The 24819-nt window shown below is 44.6% G+C and overlaps 1 protein-coding gene across 1 annotated transcript in view; it reads right to left on the minus strand.

Annotated features, from left to right (window-relative positions):
* Window positions 1-963: 963 nt before the first annotated feature.
* Window positions 964-24819, minus strand: part of pvrl2l (PVR cell adhesion molecule related 2 like) — an 85898-nt gene continuing 62042 nt past the window's right edge. The window contains exons 7-10 of the mRNA XM_036952772.1: window positions 5085-5220; window positions 4821-4878; window positions 4590-4685; window positions 964-4105 (exon numbers count right to left, since the gene is read on the minus strand). Of these exons, the coding sequence (XP_036808667.1) occupies window positions 3875-4105; window positions 4590-4685; window positions 4821-4878; window positions 5085-5220 (521 nt within the window). The 3' untranslated portion in view covers window positions 964-3874. The remainder of the gene's footprint in view (window positions 4106-4589; window positions 4686-4820; window positions 4879-5084; window positions 5221-24819) is intronic.

The raw sequence follows: 24819 nt of genomic DNA on the forward strand, positions 1-24819 counted from the left end.
TCCATTGATTCCTGTGGAATATCATTTAGAAATGCATCATGAGTTTACCACAACTGTCTTCTATCATGCCCCAAAATGTAAGGTTTTTTTGTTCCATTATAAACAGTGTCTTTGTTAAACAATGCATAACTTTAAAGTACGTTTACAATTATCATGTGGATGTCAAGGACTGTCAGTCCTTGCAGAAAGAGCCCCGTTTATGAATTTGAGGATTCATTGAAGGGGGGTTACATGACCCCAGCCTCATCCCTCATCTGTATACCAAAACAAGTGACGGGCAGCACGTTTGGCTGGGGGGAAAAACAAATCCCAGACTGCACCTTTAACGCTCCCTAGTCTGTTTAATATACGCTTCAACACACATCTGCATGCCTGGCTCAGTAGCTCAAAAAAAATGACAACACTTTTCACAAGCAGCACGTCTAGTGGTGCCTAAAACATTTTTTTTGCGGCTAAAATAATACTCCTGGATTTGTCTGTGCTTGAGCCTCCGGAGGATATGTTTACACACAAATCTCAGGCATACTGTAATTTGCCATGTTTTATGTTTTTTGGTTTTGTTAAGTGTGAAAGTACCTGCCGCTTTGACATGTGCTCTGGGGCTGAAATGTTGGATGTTGTACTAGCTGAAAATGATCTTAAAACATGTTCTGTGATGTTGATCCCCCCCCCCCAGGAGGCCTATAACACTAATTAAAGACAGAGGTTAACAAATGCATGGTGACAGTTCTACGGTCAGGCTATATCACTTGGGTGCTGGCTTTAGAATGGTAACAGACACATACTTGTCCAGGGGCAACAAAGGGCAATCAGTGTCAGCTACCACTGGACATTATACTGCCACAGGATGTGATGCTGTCAGTGACACATGTTGGTTGGTCATTTAGGAGCCTTAAAGGACTCAAGGCCTGGAGGTCGTTGTGACTCAATAGAAGTTTAACAGAATACAGCGAGACATTCAGGGCCTTTGGTTTACATTTTATTCGACAAGACAATGATCCTTAAAACATATAATAGGTTTTCAAAAAAGCAAATGACATTTTTTTAAAGGGGGGGGGGGGAATTAAGAACATGTTTACAAAAAAAAAAAAATCACAATGATCAAGTGTTTGGCTTTCCACAATCAGAGGTTAACTCGTATTTTTTTTTATCTCATATTTATTTTCTAAGACAGAAACAAATGTGTAAGTGAACAAGCTAAAAAAATAAAGTAACGAAGGCACATCTGGCTTGGTGATGGAAAAAAATGCGACAATGAATGTGAGATCATTAAACAAGCGGGGAATGAAGAAGACCGGATTCAGATTAGCGTTAATCGCTAACATTCACAGTTTGTATTTTTTGGCATTAAACCTATCGGGACGGAGGCAAAGCGCTTGGCAAACACACACTGCAACTCATGCTGCAGCGAGAAATCGTTATCAGATGCCTTGACTATAAAACAACAGAACTAAACAGAATGCTGACTCATTGGTCTCTGATAATAACAAACCCAAGGGGCCCAATGATTGTCGTTTTCTAAACTCAATATATCAACACATCTTAAATTTTGAGGCTCTTTTTATAGGCAAAACACAAAACAGTACAATATATTTCCGACGGCAATATGAAGCAATAAATAAAAAAATAAGAAGATGGAATCACAGTTTATAAAAGCAAATTAAAAAAAATGCACAGTTAATTTCCCTTTGAACTCTGACCTGTGTAAGGGCTATAAAATTCAGATGTGATTGTCTGACACTGCACCACTTTATGCGAGCCCGCCGCCCACAGTCATACGTTTTCAAAAATGGCGGCACGAGTCTTTTTGCACAGAGAAGAAGTTGAGCTACCCATAGTTCCATGCAGCATGCAGACATTATCTTTAAAAGAAACACCATAGAGACCCGAAGTGCCACCAAAAGCCAATGAAAGTTGTTTTCAAAGTGATTGTCACATAAAAAAAAACGACAATAGCGCAGTGGAGCACTGACTGTGATTGAATAAAGAACCGTGAGGTAGGCAGTTACTACTGTGTTCTATTTCTCTGTGTCCATATGCCCACCTAGCAGTCTATATACCATATCTATTTTTTCTACATCTGTCCAGCAATCATTAGTTTCATAGTATCTATTTATTTACTTACAAAGCTACATGTGCTTTTTTGTTCACGTTGTCTTTTTCTTTGCGTCTTTTTTTTTTTATTCAACAAGCTAATGTACTTAGCGAGTATAGCCTCGCTTGCCTCTGTTGAGGTGACGCGGACAGATCAATGCCCTCGTGGAATTGTGCGACTCAAGCTCTTTGGAACGGCCAGAACCAATGATTTTTGTTCCCATTACTCAGCAAGAGTTACATACAACTCTTTGTTTATTGCGCCCTGCAGTAAGCACTCTGGACAGAACATGTATGCTGACTGACTTAGTATCAGCTAAAAGCTATCTCATGTCGTGCTGTGCGCCTTCTATACGGCCTAAATCACCCCGCTGCTCCACATCCATGTGTTTGTGCTTGAAGTAGACGATACAATGAAGGAACGCAAAGACATCGACAACATTCAAAAAGTATAAGCCCTGGTGTGTCTGTAAGTAGCCTTGGGGGGAAAGTGAGCCAACTGATTGAAACAAGCCACCGATCATGCCATGCAGAGTTACAAGGGCTAAAATCCCCACAGCATTTTTAGATTAAAAACATAAGCCTTGTGACTGACAACCTCAATACCCGTTAAAGTAAAATGTATACTTTTTTTTCCCAATTTCACATGGAAACTGACACCCCTATACATAGAGGTTCTGAAAACACCTACACTCTTTTTTTGTTTTGACATTTTACACATTTCACCGACAATATATTAAATCAGCATTATTATTTACAGTGTTCGTTGATAATTTGGTTCACTTTGACATCTTTGACCAACTTGACACGGTCTCACATAATTGTTCATCAATGATGTTTTGCACATTTGTGTTTCGGTACATAAAAGAATAAGACTAAAATAGAAAAGATTTCAATTCATATTTTACTGCGTGTAAAATAAACAGCATATATTACAGCGTATAATAGCCACTTCATCTACATAAATTGGTACTAATGGCAGTATTTTCCAATATATGCTGGGTATTTTGACACTGAAAATACAATCGTTATAATTTGAATTTAATTTGACTTAAATGTTCATCTTTCCTGTGTGTGTGGGGGGGGGGGGGGGGGGGATTGCACGCTCATTGATAATTGTGTTTGCATTGTGTGCTTTGCTGGAAACAAAGATGTCACACTTCGTTACCCTAACAACGTAGTATTGCCAGCTCTTGCAATTTAGATTGAACCCAAAACATGAGTTAGATTCTTAAACTTTGTCATGTTGCAATGTTATAAAGCAGTGACAACTTCATTCTGTTCATACTGCCATAAAACGGCATTTTGGTCTGAGGATGCTTACTGTACATTATAAACTGGGTGGTTCAAGCCCTGAATGCGGATTGGCTGAAAGCTGTGGTATATCAGACCGTATACCACAGTTCTAATTACGTTGGTAACCAGTTTATAATAGCATTAAGGCACCTCGGGGGTTAGTAGTATATGGCCAATATACCACGGCTAAGGGCTGTACCCAGAAGAACAGCCCTTAGCCGGGGTATATTGGCCATATACCACACCATCTCTGGTCCTTATTGCTTAAGTATAACACTGCAACATTCAAACAAACAGTTTCGAGTGATAATTCTGATGATATTTTGAATTGTGTTTCTGGTGATATTACCTTTCCGGAATCACAAGAGTAGTAAACACTGCATTTAGGTTCTGATCACATCGGGAGGCTGGATCGGTCCAGAGCCTTCCTGGGTCTACAGGCACGTTGTTGTTGTCGTCGTCACGGAGGCTAAAACGTCATCTGCTAAACATACATGGCTGCCGACACAAAGCTTTCTCCGCGGGCCACAGTGGTCGACGGCGGCTCATCAACGTGGTGACCGCCCGCGCCGGAGTACGGAGGCAGGGCTCCGTCATTTAGCGTGTCGTCGACATCGGCATACCGTATCGAGCCCTCCAGGACAGCAGGGCCGCCGCCATTAGCAGCCCCACCGCCGGCAGCGTTGTCATCGTCATCGTCGCAGGCATCCAGATCCTGTAACAGCAACAGATCCCGGTTGAACCAGCAACAACTCTCGAGAAAATGTCATCAACTGTGGTATGGTAGACAAAATCCACTCCTTGACCATGCACCGTTCAATAGTTTCACAATAGGTTCAAATAGCTTGTTTTGCTTACAAAATAGTCAAGATGTTGAGGGACCATGCAGGCAGAATGTTATAATATAGTACAAAAGGGTGAGTAATCGGACGATAGAGACGAATCCAGACTCTAGAAAGCAGCCGGCTGTACCTCATGAAGGGTAAAGGTCGTACAGGTAGTAAATCAACGACTATAAACAGCACTGTGTGAAAATGGAGACATTCCGGGTTGTGTTCATAAGGCACCCAATGGCAGACAACAGACTGAAACATGGAGCAACTACCTGGACTAAAGTACGATAGGAAACATTCAATTTTTTGGGGTTTTCTGGTGTGACCTAAAGATCACAACCCGGAGATTGGAGGATGTCCTCTTACCGTGACAGGCTCTCCGCTGGTCTCGTAGTAGACCTTACTTAAAGGCTGGGTCTCCGTCAACTCCTTCGTCACTGGGTCCGTGACATGCTTGTTCAGCTGTGGGTAAAGTCAGATAACTGGGCCACTCATCTCCAATCAATAGCCATTAGCCCCATTACGAACTGCACTCCGTGTGGTTTATGACCTTCAATAATAACGAGCCCTGAGTGACAGGGAACGTGGACCACTCACCATCTCTGTGGAGCTGCCGGTCTTCACAGGCGGAGGGGGCTTGTGCTTGGGAGGACCACTGATTGGATGAGAGAAAAGGAGGGCAGGGGGAGAGGTTAGTGCAACTCACTCTGTCCACACCTAACAGATATGGAGTGAGTAAAACTTAATTGATTGGAGGAAAGATATGGATTTGCTAAATCGTACATATTGAAAAAAAGATATGACTGAGAAATCGCTAAGAGTGTCCTGAAAGGACAATTTGCTGAGAGCGGGGACACTCACTCTCCGTTCTCTGCGTTCTGCTTGCGTTTGCGGACCAGCACGATGGCAGCGCCCACGATCGCCAGCAAGAGGACCACACCAATGATGCCTCCGATAATGCCAGCCGTCGACGGCCCTGCTGTTTTCTTTCGCTGCTCTGAAAGAGAAGACGACGCGGGGGTACTTAGGATTTCGTCCAATTCAAATATACGTGTCATCACACCTTGCGATAAGAGCTGGGGGGAACATCAGCTGTTAGAAATCAGAATCCAATCAGAAGTGTTAAATGAAAACAGCTGTACTGAAGAACAGGGGCCTGTTCAGGAGGATGTTACAGAACATTCAGATAAAAACGCGTCACACAGAACAGACATGACTGTTCATTCTATTTCTCTCTGCAACATTCAGAACGTTTCTCACCATCGAACGCACGCCAGGAAATGAGCTGTTAGGCATTTAAATGCCTGCCACACATCTTATCATCCCCCGATGTTCTGCGTTGACCTCAGCCTCCTTGCTCAATTATGCCTATGTTTGTGATTTCCAGAGGGCATTGAGGCTGAGTGAGGCGTCTAAATTAAATGTAAAAGCCTCTCATTATGTTGGTTTTAACCAGCTTGCAGTTTCCACAGACTGCCACTAGTCCACTATTATCCTCAATATCACATTGGAGGATAATGGCGGTCGACTTCCTCTTTTCAGCCACATGGTGGTGTGCTGTTGCCAAGCTAGCACCTCGCTGCTGAGAGTGAGTGAGTGAGAGCATAAATTACTTTGTGGATTCTCACTCCGGCTTGCGTCCATATCACAGATTCCGACTACGGGTGATTCCACTGGGAACGGCGCAGACCCGCGCATCTGTTAGCTGTGTAGGTGTAGTGGAGTCTGCTGTTTCTACGCCGGGGACACGTTCAGAGACACACACTCATACAACCTCAGTCACAGCCGAAAAGAGACCGGTCAGCGTCAATCATTTGCTATCGCATAAACATGAAATGGAGAAGGGAAGATATGGGGCGGTGGCCAGGGCTCGGTCCTGAATTGCTCGCTCTCTCTCTTTCTTAAAGCTGGATCCACAGACACTCACACACACAAAAATCTATACAGACAGAAGCCCCCCCCCCTCCCCCAACCTTGGCATCCCTCTGTGGGTACCCTAGCTGCTGATCTGATGTGCTGTGCTTGATATCAGCGTTTACATTAGCAGCGTTTACCATTAATGTTCTCAGTTAAAAATAAAACTGTATTTTCAATAATGAGTCATGTTAGTTACTGCATCAAAAACAAGCCGTCTAACATGGAGGAAATGAACTGGTCTTAAAACAATTATTGACGGAAAAAGAAAAACAAGCTGTTGTTATTGGTCAAGTCCAGATACACCCATCCCTGTTTCAGTCTGTTTTCTTATGTTCAGTCTGTTTTCTTATGCCTGATGAATATAACCCTGTTTGAAGGGCGGGAGGGCTGAGTGCTGAGGGAAGGAGGTAAAAGAAACAGACGATTGTATTGGCTGGGAAAAGGGGGGTAACGATAGGGGGTGCCCACCCACCCGATACCCACGGGTTTGGCAGAGAATGAGGGCCAAGACAGGGTGGGGGTAAGAAGAGAGGGAGGGAGAGAGAAAAAGGATTTGGATCAGATTTTGTCAGGGTGGATACAAGAATGGGGCGTGGTGGAGTGGAGAGGGAGACGATGTCATTGGAGACTGATTAGCTCACAAAACAGATGTGATGTGAATAGACAAACCCCTTAGCACACTCAAACACACACTAAGACCCACCCCACACACACACTCCTACCCAGTCATCCTAACATATTCTACCCCATATCTCTCCCAGTTCAGTCACTTACCAATACCATTCAGTGAGTAAAACCATTCTGTCAGCCCAGATTGAAAGAATGAGGACTATCCCGAACCCACATTTTGTTACATTACAGCCTTATTCTAAAATTTATTAAATATTTATTTCTTGTCAATCTACACACAATAAACCATAATGACAAAGCGAAAACAGGTTTTTATAAATATTTGCAAATGTATTAAATATAAAAACAGATACCTTATTTACATAAGTATTCAGACCCTTTGCTATGAGACTTGAAATTGAGCTCAGGTGTATCCTGTTTCCGTTGATCATTCTTGAGATGTTTCTACAACTTGATTGAAGTCACCTGTGGTAAATTCAACTGATTGGACATGATTTGGAAAGGCACACCTGACAGTGCATGTCAGAGCAAAAACCAAGCCATGAGGTCGAAGGAATTGTATGTAGAGCTCCGAGACAGGATTGTGTCGAGGCACTGATCTGGGGAAGGGTACAAAAAAATGCCTGCAGCATTGAAGGTCCACACAGTGACCGCCCGGGCAAACTGAGCAATCGGGGGAGAAGGGCCATGGTCACTCTGACAGAGCTCCAGAGACTGGGGCGAAGGCTCACCTTACAACAAGACAATGACCCTAAGCATACAGCCAAGACAACGCAGGAGTGGCGTCGGGACAGGTCTCTAAATATCCTTGAGTGGCCCAGCCAGAGCCCGGACTTGAACCCGGTCAAAAATCTCTGGAGAAACCTGAAAATAGCTGTGCAGCAACGTTCCCCGACAGAGTTTGAGAGGATCTGCAAGAGAGGAATGGGAGAAACTCCCCAAATACTGGTGTGCCAAGCTTGTAGCGTCATACCCAAGGTTGTAATCGCTGCCAAAGATGCTTCAACAAAGTACTGAGTAAAGGGTCTGAGTACTTATGTAAATGTGATCATTTTCTTCTAACACATTTTCAAAAAATTCTAAAAACCTGTTTTTGTTTTGTCATCATGGCGTATTGTGTGTAGATTGATGGGGAAAAAATGTAATGTAATCCATTTCAGAATAAGGCTGTAACGTAACAAAATGTGGAAAAAGTCAAGGGGTCTGAATACTTTTCGAAAGCACTGCATATACATAAGATTTGTGAGGCTAGAGAGAGAGAGATGGGAGGGAAGGATGGTGCTATGAGGGAGAGCGACAGGGGTGCGAAGGCTCTGAAGTGGGGCCAATAGAGGCAGACTGTAAAAGGTCCAGCGTCTCTCTGGGATACGGTTTAAGTAACAGGGAGGAACAACTAGCGAAACAACCCCTCACAGTCGGCCTGGCTCTCATTGCCATTGGCATTCTGCTGCTACACTCCTCCGCAAAACTCCCAACTGGGACAGCTCTCTCTATCTCTCTCGCTCTGTCTGTCTCCATCTCTCTCTCTCTCACAGTCCATTGCTCACTTTCCCTTCACTGGCAAGCAAGCTCTGAAATGTTCTCTTTTAGTCACACACTCGGTCAGACACAGAAGTACACACACACACAGCCCTTTGGGCCGAAAAATGTTCAAATTCTACATAATTACCTTATAGTTCAAAAACGAACCACTAAAAAAAAACAATTTCTTCCTCTCCTTTTTCAAAATAGGTATTGTACAGTAAGTGCTGGAGCTAGAGGGGGAACGAAGGAGTGAAAGAAAGGATAAAGAATGGAGAGGGAGAGGGATAGAGAAGATTTCAACGTAACATGAAGTCAAATACTGCCTTGTGCTTAGAGGCCAAAACTGGATTACCCCTGACATCCTCCTCCCTCCATGTGTTTTTCTTTACCCCTTCCTCTCTTCATCCCTCTCTCCGTCCCTCCCTCTTTCTCTCTCCCCGACCACCTTAGTGACCTAGCGTGTTCTCGGCTTCCCGCCTGCTCCACCAACCCAAGCCCTCACACCTTCTTACACACACACTTACTTTGCGGGGCCGTCTGTGATTGGAGAACAGGCTCGCAGGAGTGTTGCTCTCCTGGACTCTTTAGCGTCCAATGAGCCTACATCTTATCTTTCCCCATTGCTCACCAATGAGCAATACAACGCAAGGCACACACAAAACACACACACACACACACACGGAGACCTTCAGCCCCAATAGTCATTGGATCATGACGCCTCGTGGTAGTACTCAGAAACAAACCCTGCATGTGTACGTGTGTATCTGTGCGCTTTGAGTGTCTCCGCGTTTTATGTCCCTCTTTGTCTTAATAGCTACACTTTTAAACCCTATCAATTGCCAGAGATTCTCTTTTTTTCCGTGCCGGTCAACTCTCCCCATGCGTTTTGGTTTCCCTCCATCGTTCTTCCACTTAGTGGATTAAAAACACTGAGTTCGCTTCCTCAAATAGCATGACTGGACCAGAAAAAAAGTGTTTCTCACAAAAATAAAACTGAAATGAGTTTATCGTCATTGCAAACGCCTCCAACCATTCCATTCCCAGGGATCAAACTGGGTCAAATAGGCGCGAGACAGCAACAGCCACTTCATTTCGGCTCCAGCATGGCCCACGTCCCCTGATCTTTGCCTTAAAACAGATCACGTACCCAGTGACTGTCACTTATCTGGGTCAAGTGGACCAGGGTTGGGTTTCGGGGGCCGCGGCTGCCGCCTTTTACCGGGCAACCTTCCGCATAGGTAATGAGGCCTGGGTGTTTGCGGGGCCACCGAGGGTTTGTCAGGTCAAGAGAGCAGTGTGTGTGTGTAGCTCAGAAGGGCATGAAGCAGGTTTACGCTCCACTGAGCTGGGTGTCTTCCAGACCAACAGGCACTTATACTAGCCTGTCTTCATGGGCACCGCTGCTTGTGCCTAGTAGCATCAAGCAGAGCCAAAGCGAATTTACTGCGATCCCTCCCCTGTTGGCCCCTGTGCATTTTAACTGTCTGGAGATTAAGCTGAGGTCAGTCAGTGACACTGCATGTTTGTTTTGTCAGATTGTGTCGCTATATCCTTCTGTCTGTTCTTCTCTGTGTGTGTGTGTGCGTGCGCCCTCACTGTGACACTGATCTCCTCTACTACCTCCATGCCCCCCTCCCTCCCTCCTCCGCAGGCAGCAGTATGCTTCCTGCCATCCAGTGCCACAGTGAATCACAGCCCACACACTCCCATCCAGCCACTGCTGGCCCTCTAGCCCTGGGTAGACAGGCCTCTGAGTGAGTGACCTGAGTGACCTTCCTCTCGCATACAAACACACACAAAAGGGACACAGAAACACGGCAGAAACACAGTCAGACAGACAGACGAGGACAGCAGAAATACATACTTCCACCAAGTCCCCTCCTCCTGCTGCTACATGCCATATCAGTTTCTGATATAAACATCGGCAGTTGCAACGACACAGGAAACATATCCCGGGCTAAAACGGTTTAATAGGCTTAAACCCTGATACACGCTGTCAGTGTGTAGGCCTTTTTTCCGTTCACTTGATCTTTTTAGAGAGAGGCCGTCTCTTAGGAATTGTTTTGACTGCATGCCGTGGATTCTACGTCGTGTTTTGACACCCCAGGTATGCAGGTACTTTCACTAGCGGTCATACAAAATGGCCACCTCGTTCTTCCCGCAAAACAACATCACAACTTGTTTATCTGCGAGTGATTTGTTGCAGCTGGAGATGCTAGCATTGAACTTTGTAACCTCTCAAACAGAAACACTGCCACTCACTATAATTCTCCTCACATACTGTGAAAACACACACACACACACACACACACACACACAATCCCTGCAGGACTAACAGCTGATTTGTCTTAGCCTGCCTGGTATGCCTGTCGAGAACCAGACGTTTCATCATCCTCCACTCCCTCCCTCCCTCTCCCCTATACACTCATCCATCACCTCACACCTCTCTGTTCCGCTCCTGTAAAACTCCTCTTGTTTTACCACAATGGAGTTTCAGAGAACGGACAGATCAAGGGAGAAGCCCGGAGCGCACTTAAACCCCATTTCTGTGTCTTTCAGCATCTAATTTGCGTTTCCCGGACTATGGTTAGGAGGGGAGAGTAGGAATGAAAGAGAGAGAGAGAGAAAGACCAGAGAGAGCGCGAAAGAGGGTGAAATGGTTTTATAGAGAGAGAGAGAGAGAGAGATGAGCTACCTTGAGTGCATCGGTCTGAGATGGTGGTTAGTGGTTAACAGACTAATAGTGTAGTGAGCCGTGAGATTTTGCTACGCTAACGACGGTAAAGGTCTCTGGGATGGCTAGCCGCGGCGGAACTAAAGGGCAGGCCCTGCGAGGCCACGGTTGGAGTGTGTTTAATGGACAGAGAGAGGTAGAGGAGGAGAAAGATGAGCGGAAGGAACAGGGGAAAGAAAAAACAGAGAAAAGGAAAAAATTGAAATAATTATATATTCATGACTTCTGCGAAACCATCTAAAAAAAAAAAATGAATCGCTAGGAGACTGGAGAAAAAGGAAAAAAACTCTGAATTTCACATTGGAATGAACTGCATTCTTTTCTACCTGTGATTTCCTATAATTGGACTCAATGAAAGGATTGAACCTAGGGGTGAACATCAACTCTGTTGTTATGACAGCAGTGAGAAGCTGTTGAAAAGCAGTGTGTGTGAAAAGCTGGGAAAAGACCAACAGTCATAGGAAAAACCGGAGAAATAGCCATGATCTGTACATATTGATATATGACTGAGGGGAATGTACAACAAAACCATTCCCATGGCAACACCGGCTGTTTTATATACAGAGGAAGTGAGTCATCATTGAATTACAGAATATTGTGTATCAAATGTATATAGAACTCTAAATGCCAATGCATTCTAAACAATATATACCTTTTATATTAAAACGGTACCCCACATTGTTTGCGACAAAGACTGTATTAACTACTAGGCTATTGCTGATTACCAGCAAGCACACAGCAATCTGTATGGCGGTTTACAGCATCAAAAAAAATATACTCCACGGCTTATGGTTTGGAAGGTACTACTGAATAGAAGGAACTCACCCAATTAATTCCATCCAAGTGTTTTGATAGAGCATTTCGCTTTCATTACATCAATACATTCTGTGAAAGCCACACCTATTCTCTTGTGTGGAATAAGTGCTTCTGAAATCGGTTTAATTGCAGATAGCATTTTTTTATCTTTGTGGTAATTATCCACCTATGACAACCGCTGCATACTAATGAAATCTGAATCCATATTTAAAAGGCCTTAACTGATAGCAAAAACTCTATTTTCTCTTGTGTCTTTATATAGATCGTCTAACCTCGGGTTGCTGGGGGCTTTTTATTAAAAAAAAAAAAACTGAACACTGATGTTCAGGAGCAGTGTTAATGAATGACAGAGCGCAGATGTCACATGTAAGGTACAACACACACGCACGCGCACTCAACAAAAACCCTGTTAATCACGTCCCCAGAGAAAGACACCCAACGCCGGTACTCATTCTAACAAAACACACATACCTCTCTGTAATCGACATACTAATCAAAACGCACGCGCATAACATACAGGTTACACAAGCCCAGGCGGCAGCCAGACGTATTAACGTCTTTAAGTGGGTTCCGCAGCAAGCATTATGTTGGGCTGAAAACTAAGCAGCGGAGTAGGAAGACTCAGTAAAGACACTGAGTGCCTCAGAGAGTAAACAGTAGCGGCTCATTAGCCCTGATCAAACCACATTAAGACGAGGATTCTAAAATCACTAGCTCGGAACAACGCGACTGTGTTTTATAACACATCTACAGACTGACTAACAGCTGCTGGCCACACGGTTCAGAGAGATGCGAACTAAATCGATTCAGACACAAAATGTCCACAACATTCAAAGAATGTTCCATCAAAACCTTCTCCGGGGAGCATTGAACCGTTGGTATATTGTGCCATTTAAAACGCCTACTGTTGTATGTAGTACATTCTTCGTAATCAGAGGGATTACGAATTGAGTCTCGGAGTCAAAGGTCACAGCTTTATTAATCACAGACACTTGGTTTATGAGCAGAGCTTGATGCTAATGGTTACTAATGATTGGGCCTAATTACTGTGGTGACTAGGCTGGTGTGAAGGAAAACGAGCCCCCGACTGAAGCAAACAAACACTGGTGTGGTAAAATGGAAGCCGTTTGACGAACTCTACTTGGAGATTGTCACACTAGTGGAAGGAATGCATGGATGTCTATGGGCCCTGACAGATACTTAGTGGCTGCTCTCGATATCACCCAAGACCAGGAGTATCCCGCAAACACGACTCGTGTCAAACACTTTCAGGCCACATGAAATTATGGGCACACAAAACAAATAGTTTTACAAAAATATGCATTTTTGGAATCTGTATGTAAATAGTTATAGTCACCTTGAAAGTAGCTATTTGCACCCCATAAAAAATGATTACTTTGCACGAAGCATAGTTAAACTATAGCTGTCCCAGGTAGCGACACATCTGCCATGCTGATCTTCAACACTGTAGCTCCCCAGGGGCGCATGCTCAGAGTCCCCTCCTGTAGTCCCTGTTCACCCACGACTGCATGGCCAGGCACGACTCCAACACCGTCATTAAGTTTGCAGACGACACAACAGTGGTAGGCCTGATCACCGACAACGACGAGACAGCCTATAGGGAGGAGGTCAGAGACCTTGCCAGGTGGTGCCAGAATAACAACCTATCCCTCAACGTAACCAAGACGAAGGAGATGATTGTGGACTACAGGAAAAGGAGCACAGAGCACGCCCCCATTCTCATCGACGGGGCTTAGTGGAGCAGGTTGAGAGCTTCAAGTTCCTTGGTGTCCACAACAACAAACTAGAATGGTCCAAACACACCAAGACAGTCGTGAAGAGGGCACGACAAAGCCTATTCCCCCTCGGGAAACTAAAAATATTTGGCATGGGTCCTGAGATCCTAAAAAGGTTCTACAGCTGCACCATTGAGAGCATCCTGACCAGTTGCATCACTGCCTGGTACGGCAATTGCTCAGCCTCCGACCGCAAAGCACTTCAGAGGGTAGTGCGTACGGCCCAGTACATCACTGGGGCAAAGCTGCCTGCCATCCAGGACCTCTACACCAGGCGGTGTCAGAGGAAGGCCCTAAAAATGGTCAAAGACCCCAGCCACCCCAGTCATAGACTGTTCTCTTTACTACCGCATGGCAAGCGGTACCGGAGTGCCAAGTCTAGGACAAAAAGGCTCAACAGTTTTTACCCCCAAGCCATAAGACTCCTGAACAGATAACCAAATGGTTACCCGGACTATTTGCATTGTGTTCCCCCCAACCCCTCTTTTATGCTGCTGCTACTCTCTGTTTATCATATGTGCATAGTCACTTGAAACTATACATTCAGGTACCTCAATTGGCCCGACCAACCAGTGCTCCCGCACATTGGCTAGCCGGGCTATCTGCATTGTGTCCCACCACCCGCCAACCCCTCTTTTTACGCTACTGCTACTCTCTGTTCATCATATATGCAGTCACTTTAACCATACCTACATGTACATACTACCTCAATAAGCCTGACTAACCGGTGTCTGTATATAGCCTTGCTACTGTTATTTTCAAATGTCTTTTTACTGTTGTTTCATTTCTTAACTCACCTACACACACACACACACACACACCTTTTTTTTCCCCGCACTATTGGTTAGAGCCTGTAAGTAAGCATTTCACTGTAAGGTCTACACTTGGTGTATTCGGCGCACATGACAAATAAACTTTGATTTGATACCACAAAATCCACCAGTGAGAAGTGGGTGGCAGTTTTCCAAAACCTAGGGAAAGCCAACTTGATCAACATGTTCAGGGTTGTCTCATTTGTCCTCAGTGTGCCAGGCTCAAATGCCTTTGTGGAGAGGATTTTCTGTCTGATGAACATTAAATGGTCAGACTCAAGAAACAGATAGCAGTGCTTCAAATATCCGTGAACTGTGACTTGTCATGTGAGGACTTCTCTCTGGCTTTGCAAAAGGAGAAAGGACTGCTTGAATCAGTCAAGAGCAGCAAACAATGTGGAATATTATTCAGAAACGTTTACATAATGATACAGTTTTAGTAAAGCTATAGAGTAAATGGAATATAAAAAGGTTTTGCCTTTCCAATTGACTAAGAATATGATATACAGTGTATATTAATTCACACAACACCATACCCACACCGCCGTGGCACTGTGCACTGGCACTCCACCTTTTGTCCCTTATTTGGTAGTGAGGAAGTTGGCAACCCTATTAGAGCTTGATATCAAATGTTACTGTATTACCTTATGTCTCACTCATTATGAAAATATATTAGTTAGTCATTTTGAAGCTGCAAATGTGGTCTACTCTAATGTTGAGGTGATTCAATGCATTTACTTATAGGCTATAAACCAGTTGTTGTCGATCACCAAACATTTCTGTAAAAAAAAAAAAAACATTAAAGCCTTTGTTTCTTTTTTTTGTTTTCGTGCAGTTGGCGGTGCACCTGATTCAGCAGCCCTCGTGCCAGGAAAGCAAAAGTGTTCCCATTTTTAACCAGTTCATGTGTCTGAAGATAGAACTGCACCTACCAGGAAGGCCCAGAGAGCAAATCAAACGCACCTATATTTTTTATTTATTTTACCTTTATTTAACCAGGCAAGTCAGTTAAGAACAAATTCTTATTTTCAATGACGGCCTGGGAACAGTGGGCAGAACGACAGATTTGTACCTTGTCAGCTCGGGGGTTTGAACTCGCAACCTTCCGGTTACTAGTCCAACACTCTAACCACTAGGCTACCCTGCCGCCCCAATATAGGCCTACTGCTGGCCAATCAGAGAGCTCAGACTGTCTGCACAGTTTCCTCGAGCGGTAGGCTGCAAAAAGAAGCCTAGAGCGCACAGCAAAGTTGCTACTTTGTGATATCACCGTTTTAAAAACCATGACTAGAGAGACTAGATTAATACAGCAAAGAGCTTCTGGTTTTTAAAACCATGACTAGAGAGACTAGATTAATACAGCAAAGAGCTGCTGGTTTAATAAAAAGAAAAGAATGGTTATGTTGTTATTCAGCACTGTTCAACACTTTTACAAGCAGCTGCAATGAATGAGTATATCAATGTGTTCCGATAAGCTTACGTTGTTATTATTAGCGACTTGTGTTTTTTTAAATATCAAGGAATATTTCAATTTCTCTGGTCATAGGAGTAACAACATGAATTGGTTCATGAGGCAGAAATAACGCAGTGCGACTTGAGTTTCGCCATCAGCTGGAAGACTGTCCCCTTTCCTCAGCAGAAGGGAGGGAGAGAGGAGGGACGGATGAGGCCCGCTGCTCCCTCCCACCCTTCAGACTGACCATCAGTTGCAGGCAATCAGTCCATCTATTACCAGTGTGATCATATACCTACAATTACAAAATGGTCTGAGCGCAACAACATTGGCAGTGCACTTCAAGCATAGCCAATAAGCAGTGATCATTTATTGGGCCAAGAGCAAACTGCTACAGAACTGTTTTTAAATCGGTTAATGTTGCACACAGTAGGTATATGTTTTTAAAAAAGTCATTAAAAAAATGTTTCTGAGCGGTCGATCTCGGCTTGCTTTTGGACTCTTACCTCAGAAAAGGCCACTGCTATAGGCTATATTAAGATTCATATCTGAGAGCCCTACAAACCGAGTGCTATTGTTGATATATTTAGACTAATTAAACTAACTGTTGGAGTTTTTGGTTCTTCGTAAAATATATGTCTGCCATCAAATAAATATTTATTGTGTTTTCAAATAGGTATTCAAACACCCTGCGTGTCCCCAGGCACCCTCATTTGTTGACTTCTGTGATCGAAAAAACCTTGGTTTCATACATGTTAACATCAGAAGCCTCCTCCCTAAATTTGTTTTACTCACTGCTTTAGCACACTCCGCCAACCCTGATGTCCTTGCCGTGTCTGAATCCTGGCTTAGGAAGGCCACCAACAATTCTGAGATTTCCATACCCAGCTACAACATTTTCCGTCAAGATAGAACTGATAAAGGGAGAGGAGTTGCAATCTACTGAAGAGATAGCCTGAAATGTTCTGTCATACTTTCCAGGTCTATACCCAAACTGTTTGAATTTCAAATTTTAAAAATTAACCTATCCAGAAATAAGTTTCTCACCGTTGCCGCCTGCTATCGACCCCCCTCCGCTCCCAGCTGTGCCCTGGACACCATTTGTGAATTGATCGCCCCCCATCTAGCTTCAGAGTTCGTTCTGTTAGGTGACCTAAACTGGGATATGCTTAACACCCCGGCAGTCATACAATCTAAGCTAGATGCCCTCAGTCTCACACAAATCATCAAGGAACCCACCAGGTACAACCCTAAATCCATAAACATGAGCACCCTCATAGACATTACCCTGACCAACTTGCCCTCCAAATACACCTCCGCTGTTTTCAATCAGGATCTTAACGATCACTGCCTCATTGCCTGTATCCGCTATGGGTCCGCGGTCAAACGACCATCCCTCATCACTGTCAAATGCTCCCTAAAACACTTCTGCGAGCAGGACTTCGCAGGACTTATCCTGGAAGGATATTGACCTCATTCTGTCAGTTGAGGATGCCTGGTCATTCTTTAAAGTCATTTCCTCACCATCTTGGATAAGCATGCTCCGTTCAAAAAAATGCAGAACTAAGAACAGATATAGCCCATGGTTCACTCCAGAACTGACTGCCCTTGACCAGCACAAAAACATCCTGTGGCGGACTGCAATAGCATCGAATAGTCCCCACGATATGCAACTGTACAGAGAAGTCAGGAACTAATACACGCAGTCAGTCAGGAAAGCAAAGGCTAGCTTTCTCAAGCAGAAATTCACATCCTGTAGCTCCAAAAACTCCAAAAAGTTATGCGACACTGTAAAGTCCATGGAGAACAACAGCACCTCCTCCCAGCTGCCCACTGCACTGAGGCTAGGTAACACGGTCACCACTGATAAATCCATGATAATCGAACATTTCAATAAGCATTTCTCAACGGCTGGCCATGCGTTCCTCCTGGCTACTCCAATCCCGGCCAACAGCCCCGCCTCCCCCGCATCTACTCGCCCAAGCCTCCCCAGCTTCTCCTTCACCCAAATCCAGACAGCAGACGTTCTGAAAGAGATGCAAAATCTGGACCCGTACAAATCAGCTGGGCTAGACAATCTGGACCCTCTCTTTCTAAAACTATCCGCCGCCATTGTTGAGACCGCTATTACCAGCCTGTTCACCTCTCTTTAGTATCGTCCGAGATCCCTAAAGATTGGAAAGCTGCTGCGGTCATCCCCCTCGTCAAAGGGGGTGACACCCTAGACCAAAACTGTTACCATCCTGCCCTGCCTATCTAAAGTCCTCGAAAGCCAAGTTAATAAACAGATCACTGACCATTTCGAATCACACCGTCCCTTCTCCACTGTGCAATCCGGCTTCCGAGCCGGTCACGGTTGAACCTCAGCCACGCTCAAGGTACTAAACGATATCATAACCGCCAACGATAAAAGACAGTACTGTGCAGCCGTCTTCATCGACCTGGCCAAGGCTTTCGTCTCTGTCAATCACCGTATTCTTATCGGCAGATTCAATTGCCTTGTTTTTTCTAATGACTGCCTCGCCTGGTTCACCAACTACTTTGCAGACAGAATTCAGTGTGTCAAATCAGAGGGCATGTTGTCCGGACCTCTGGCAGTCTCTATGGGGGTACCCACAGGGTTCAATTCTCAGACCGACTCTTTACTCTGTATATACAGTGCCTTGCGAAAGTATTCGGCCCCCTTGAACTTTGCGACCTTTTGCCACATTTCAGGCTTCAAACATAAAGATATAAAACTGTATTTTTGTGTGAAGAATCAACAACAGGTGGGACACAATCATGAAGTGGAACGACATTTATTGGATATTTCAAACTTTTTTAACAAATCAAAAACTGAAAAATTGGGCGTGCAAAATTATTCAGCCCCTTTACTTTCAGTGCAGCAAACTCTCTCCAGAAGTTCAGTGAGGATCTCTGAATGATCCAATGTTGACCTAAATGACTAATGATGATAAATACAATCCACCTGTGTGTAATCAAGTCTCCGTATAAATGCACCTGCACTGTGATAGTCTCAGAGGTCCGTTAAAAGCGCAGAGAGCATCATGAAGAACAAGGAACACACCAGGCAGGTCCGAGATACTGTTGTGAAGAAGTTAAAAGCCGGATTTGGATACAAAAAGATTTCCCAAGCTTTAAACATCCCAAGGAGCACTGTGCAAGCGATAATATTGAAATGGAAGGAGTATCAGACCACTGCAAATCTACCAAGACCTGGCCGTCCCTCTAAACTTTCAGCTCATACAAGGAGAAGACTGATCAGAGATGCAGCCAAGAGGCCCATGATCACTCTGGATGAACTGCAGAGATCTACAGCTGAGGTGGGAGACTCTGTCCATAGGACAACAATCAGTCGTATATTGCACAAATCTGGCCTTTATGGAAGAGTGGCAAGAAGAAAGCCATTTCTTAAAGATATCCAGACAAAGTGTTGTTTAAAGTTTGCCACAAGCCACCTGGGAGACACACCAAACATGTGGAAGAAGGTGATCTGGTCAGATAAAACCAAAATTGAACTTTTTGGCAACAATGCAAAACGTTATGTTTGGCGTGAAAGCAACACAGCTCATCGCTCTGAACACACCATCCCCACTGTCAAACATGGTGGTGGCAGCATCATGGTTTGGGCCTGCTTTTCTTCAGCAGGGACAGGGAAGATGATTAAAATTGATGGGAAGATGGATGGAGCCAAATACAGGACCATTCTGGAAGAAAACCTGATGGAGTCTGCAAAAGACCTGAGACTGGGACGGAGATTTGTCTTCCAACAAGACAATGATCCAAAACATAAAGCAAAATCTACAATGGAATGGTTAAAAAATAAACATATCCAGGTGTTAGAATGGCCAAGTCAAAGTCCAGACCTGAATCCAATCGAGAATCTGTGGAAAGAACTGAAAACTGCTGTTCACAAATGCTCTCCATCCAACCTCACTGAGCTTGAGCTGTTTTGCAAGGAGGAATGGGAACAAATTTCAGTCTCTCGATGTGCAAAACTGATAGAGACATACCCCAAGCGACTTACAGCTGTAATCGCAGCAAAAGGTGGCGCTACAAAGTATTAACTTAAGAGGGCTGAATAATTTTGCACGCCCAATTTTTCAGTTTTTGATTTGTTAAAAAAGTTTGAAATATCCAATAAATGTCGTTCCACTTCATGATTGTGTCCCACTTGTTGTTGATTCTTCACAAAAAAATACAGTTTTATATCTTTATGTTTGAAGCCTGAAATGTGGCAAAAGGTCGCAAAGTTCAAGGGGGCCGAATACTTTCGCAAGGCACTGTATCAATGATGTCGCTCTTGCTGAGGGCGATTCCCTGATCCACCTCTACGCAGACGACACCATTCTGTATACTTCTGGCCCTACCTTGGACACTGTGCTAACTAACCTCTAAACGAGCTTCAATGCCTTACAACAACTCCTTCCGTGGCCTCCAACTGCTCTTAAAAAGCTAGTAAAACCAAATGCATGCTTTTCAACCGTTCGCTGCCCGCACCTGCCCGCCCGACTAGCATCACCACCCTGGACAGTTCCGACCTAGAATATGTGGACAACTATAAATACCTAGGTGTCTGGCTAGACTGTAAACTCTCCTTCCAGACTCATATTAAACTTCTCCAATCCAAAATCAAATCTAGAATCGGTTTTCTATTTCGCAACAAAGCCTCCTTCACTCACGCCGCCAAACTTACCCTAGTAAAACTGACTATCCTACCGATCCTCGACTTCGGCGATATTAGCTTACAACACTCTATTCAGCAAACTGGATACCCACCACTGCGACCTGTATTCTCTAGTCGGCTGGCCCTCGCTACATATTCGTCGCCAGACCCACTGGCTCCAGGTCATCTATAAGTCTATGCTAGGTAAAGCTCTGCTTCATCTCAGTTCACTGGTCACGATAACAACACCCACCCGTAGCACACGTTCCAGCAGGTATGTCTCACTGATCATCCCCAAAGCCAACACCTCATTTGGCCGCCTTTCCTTCCAGTTCTCTGCTGCCAGTGACTGGAACGAGTTGCAAAAATCGCTGAAGTTGGAGACTTATTTCCCTCACCAACTTTAAACATCAACTATCTGAGCAGCTAACCGATCGCTGCAGCTGTACATAGTCCATCTGTAAATAACCCACCCAATCTACCTACCTCATCCTCATACTGTTTTTATTCTATTTACTGGTGTGGAAAAGAGCAGAAAAGTATCTCTACTTGCACATCATCATCTGCTCATTTATCACTCCAGTGTTAATCTGCTAAATTGTAATTATTCGCTCCAATGGCCTATTTATTGCCTACCTCCTCATGTCTTTTGCACACACTGTATATAGACTTTCTTTTTTCTACTGTGTCATTGACTTGATTATTGTGTTATTGGCTTGTTTATTGTTTACTCCATGTGTAACTCTGTTGTTGTCCGTGTCACACTGCTTTGCTTTATCTTGGCCAGGTCGCAGTTGCGAATGAGAACTTGTTCTCAACTAGCCTACCTGGTTAAATAAAGGTGAAATATATATATATATATATATATATATATTCTTTCTGAGACCTGTATTTGAATATCAAAGAAAATAGTTGCGTTTTAGTTGAAACTATCAAAACTATATTCGGCTACAGAGTATTTGTAACTTGGCATATTCAAAAAAAACTACAAAATACAAATATTTTCTTGTCTGCCACACCCCTATACTCTGCCTAATCAACAGGGTCATTAGCATAATAAACTGGGCTGCCCAGGGTCACTCCGACTAATTAATAGCTTCATACGCGACTGCTGTGTCACCAAGGTAGGAAGATGGGGCTGGGCGTTCAAGCCTGCAGACAAAGACGTTGCTAAAACAGCAGGGGGGGGTCCAAAGAGGAAAAGGAAGACATCCTGTATGTGTAGACAAGTCACTGGAAATACACCCCTTAGGGTACAACCTGGTTCAACTGCCAAGCCCTGTGTGCTACAAACTGAGAAAATCGCAATCCTCTCCTGTCTTTGCATATGGGGAAAAACACACAACGCGGTTTGTTTTTTTAATGCAGAAAGGGAGCTGCAAAACTCTTCCCCCTGACATCTTGGCAGGTTAGAGCAAGCCTGCCATTCCAAAGCGAGGATTTTGAAGCATGTCAAACCTGGTTACCTGTGGGTAAAAGGGAGGCGCGTGGCGTGTTAACGAGGGGGTGACACGAGCGCACACACACACACACACACACGATACACACATACTCAAATGCGCATATACTCAGATACACAGCCTCCGGGCTCACAGTAGCAGCCAGGTAGCACCTTGGTAACAAGCACGCAACGCCTGCCACTGGGCCGTAGCCCCAAACATCAAGACTACAACAGAAAATCTATACAGTAGCATCAAAAGCATATTTCCAGTGAATATCATACATCAAAAGACTCACAGGCGCATCAAAGCTCACATTTCCTAATATACTGTGTAATACCCTTGAACCAACTAGGTCAGCTGGTTATGTGTAACACATTACCGTAGCTGCTATTCTGACAGTGCTAAAAAAAAAAAAGTGGGGCTATTACCAAATATGGCTGTAATATTTCAAATATAAAAATGACCGTAATGTTTCAAATATAAGTGCATGGTACTTAAATCTAATACAACAGATTGCATTTGCATTGCGTGTAGAGTTCATAACTGGTACGTTTGAATGGGTTTTAACCCACATAAAATGATCAAAGGCTTTTCATAGCCCTCTTTTACAGTTTGTGAAATAAAAGCTGGGGTAAGTACTGCATCATGAGTAATACATTCTTTCTAGAATAATCTCTGCATGCAATTTCTGAGCTGTCTCATAACTGGGGCCATGTCATGAAAGAATCTTCCGACTAGCTCTCTCATCCCGGCTGAATGGTAATACAATGTGCGCTAACGCTGTTACAACGAACACAAACAAGGCCATCTTGAATACAATGGTCCTCTCCACATAATCAAAACAATTTATTTTTTCTACCTTGTGGCTAAATGTGCCAAAGAAAACAGTTTCTTTCCTTGTTGGAGGAATGCGAGGTAGTGTCAAGCAGTCATGTGAAAACTGGACTTAGAAGGAATGAAATGTTAAGGCATCCGGCATCAAGCAAACAGTGATTTATATTCAAGGCCATGTTAGCGGTAGCCTCGGTGCTCAAACAGCCTAGCTAAGCTAGCGCTAACGCTAAGGCCCGGGGAGGAGACTGGAGCCTTTCAGGGGGAGCCAATGACAGGAGGAGATGGGTGAGAGGAGCGGATGCCAGGAACCTTTCGACGGAGGTGAGATGAAACACACACACACACAGTGAGCAAGAGAGCGACGTGGCTACACACACACACACACACACACACCGTGTCTCCACCGCTGCTCAACAGTGCAAAGGGTAGATGGAACACACACAGACAAATCGATATCTACAGTTTACACACCCACACAGGCGAATACATAGACAACCTGAATGACCAAAAGGTGTATTCAACAGGTAGGGCACAACACTGCAGCTCCACAGCCCTTTAACAGATAAGGAACACACACATCCCCTTTTCGCCTTCACACTCCACAGCCCATTGGGCAGAGGGTAGAAAGGCTCCCCAGAGACGCAGCACGTTTCCACAGCAAGAAAGTGACTACAGGAGGGAGAAGGGCTACTCAGTCAGGAGCACAGAAGGGGGGTGGGAAGGTAGGGGAGTCAGGAGGGGGAGAGAAATGTGTTGGGAGTCAGGCAGAGAAGACAGGGGGGGGAGAGTTGGGTGACAACTCGTCAACTGGGGAAACGTGAACTGAAGCCCACACCGGCCCCCAATGGCCCCTCAGGTCACACCAAGCGCTCCGTAACCCTCCTCTCCTCCATCTGTCCTCCTCAGCTGCCAGGTTGCTTCAGACATCTCCCTCCTCTCTGGGTCTCTCCTCAGATTTATGTATCCCTTTCCCATCTGGCATGTGTGGAATATGTGTGGATCTGTGTGTGTGCATACAGCATGTAAATGTGTGTGTATATGGGAACTGTCGTGGCACACTTGGGGACTGGTTTCACCCCCATCCTCCCATCCCGTGACACACACTTCTCCCACCATTCTCCCCCCCACTGAATATTAACATGGAATATACTTAAATTGCCAAGGTGTGTGAGAGGCATGCAGAACCATGGGCGCACACACGGACGGATTCAGGCCTGGATAGAGAATGTACAGTAGATACCACGCACAGCAAGGGGCTGCACTGCCTATTCCACACACAGCAGGCAGACAGAGAGCACACATAATGCTCACATGCAGTACACACACACACACACACACACACACACACACATAGCCGGCATGAAAAGAAAACTAGTCCATCTTGAATTCTCATTGTTCAATTGTTATTTTAAACTGGGTGGTTCGAGCCCTGAATGCAGATTGGCTGACAGCCGTGGTATATCAGACCATATACCACAGGTATGACAAAACACTTATTTTTACTGCTCTAATTATGTTGGTAACCCGTTTATAACAGCAATAAGGCACCTCGGGGGTTTGTAGTATATGGCCAATATACCACGGCTAAGGGCTGTACCCAGAAGAACAGCCCTTAGCCGTGGTATATTGACCATATACCACACCCCCTCGGGCCTTATTGCTTAAGTGACACACACACAATATGAAGTGGATTTCCTTTACCATTCACACTGCCTTCTGCTGTTGTTCGCACAGCAGCATGCAATCACACGTTGCTAAGAGTACATGCAGCAACAGACACGTACATGTAGACAGAACAAAGCGAGCTGGAACCGACAGACTCCTCAACCCTCCCAGTGAACACAGTACAGCACGTCAACACAAGGCATTAGCACGCTTGGGCGTTTTGCCATTTCATGGCAAGCAGCAGGTTGTTGAATTATTTATAGCGTGTGTGTCTGTGAGTGTGTCTGAGTGAGAGAGAACACTGAAA

This window comes from Oncorhynchus mykiss, chromosome 18 (assembly GCF_013265735.2).
Source record: "Oncorhynchus mykiss isolate Arlee chromosome 18, USDA_OmykA_1.1, whole genome shotgun sequence".
NCBI lineage: Eukaryota > Metazoa > Chordata > Actinopteri > Salmoniformes > Salmonidae > Oncorhynchus > Oncorhynchus mykiss.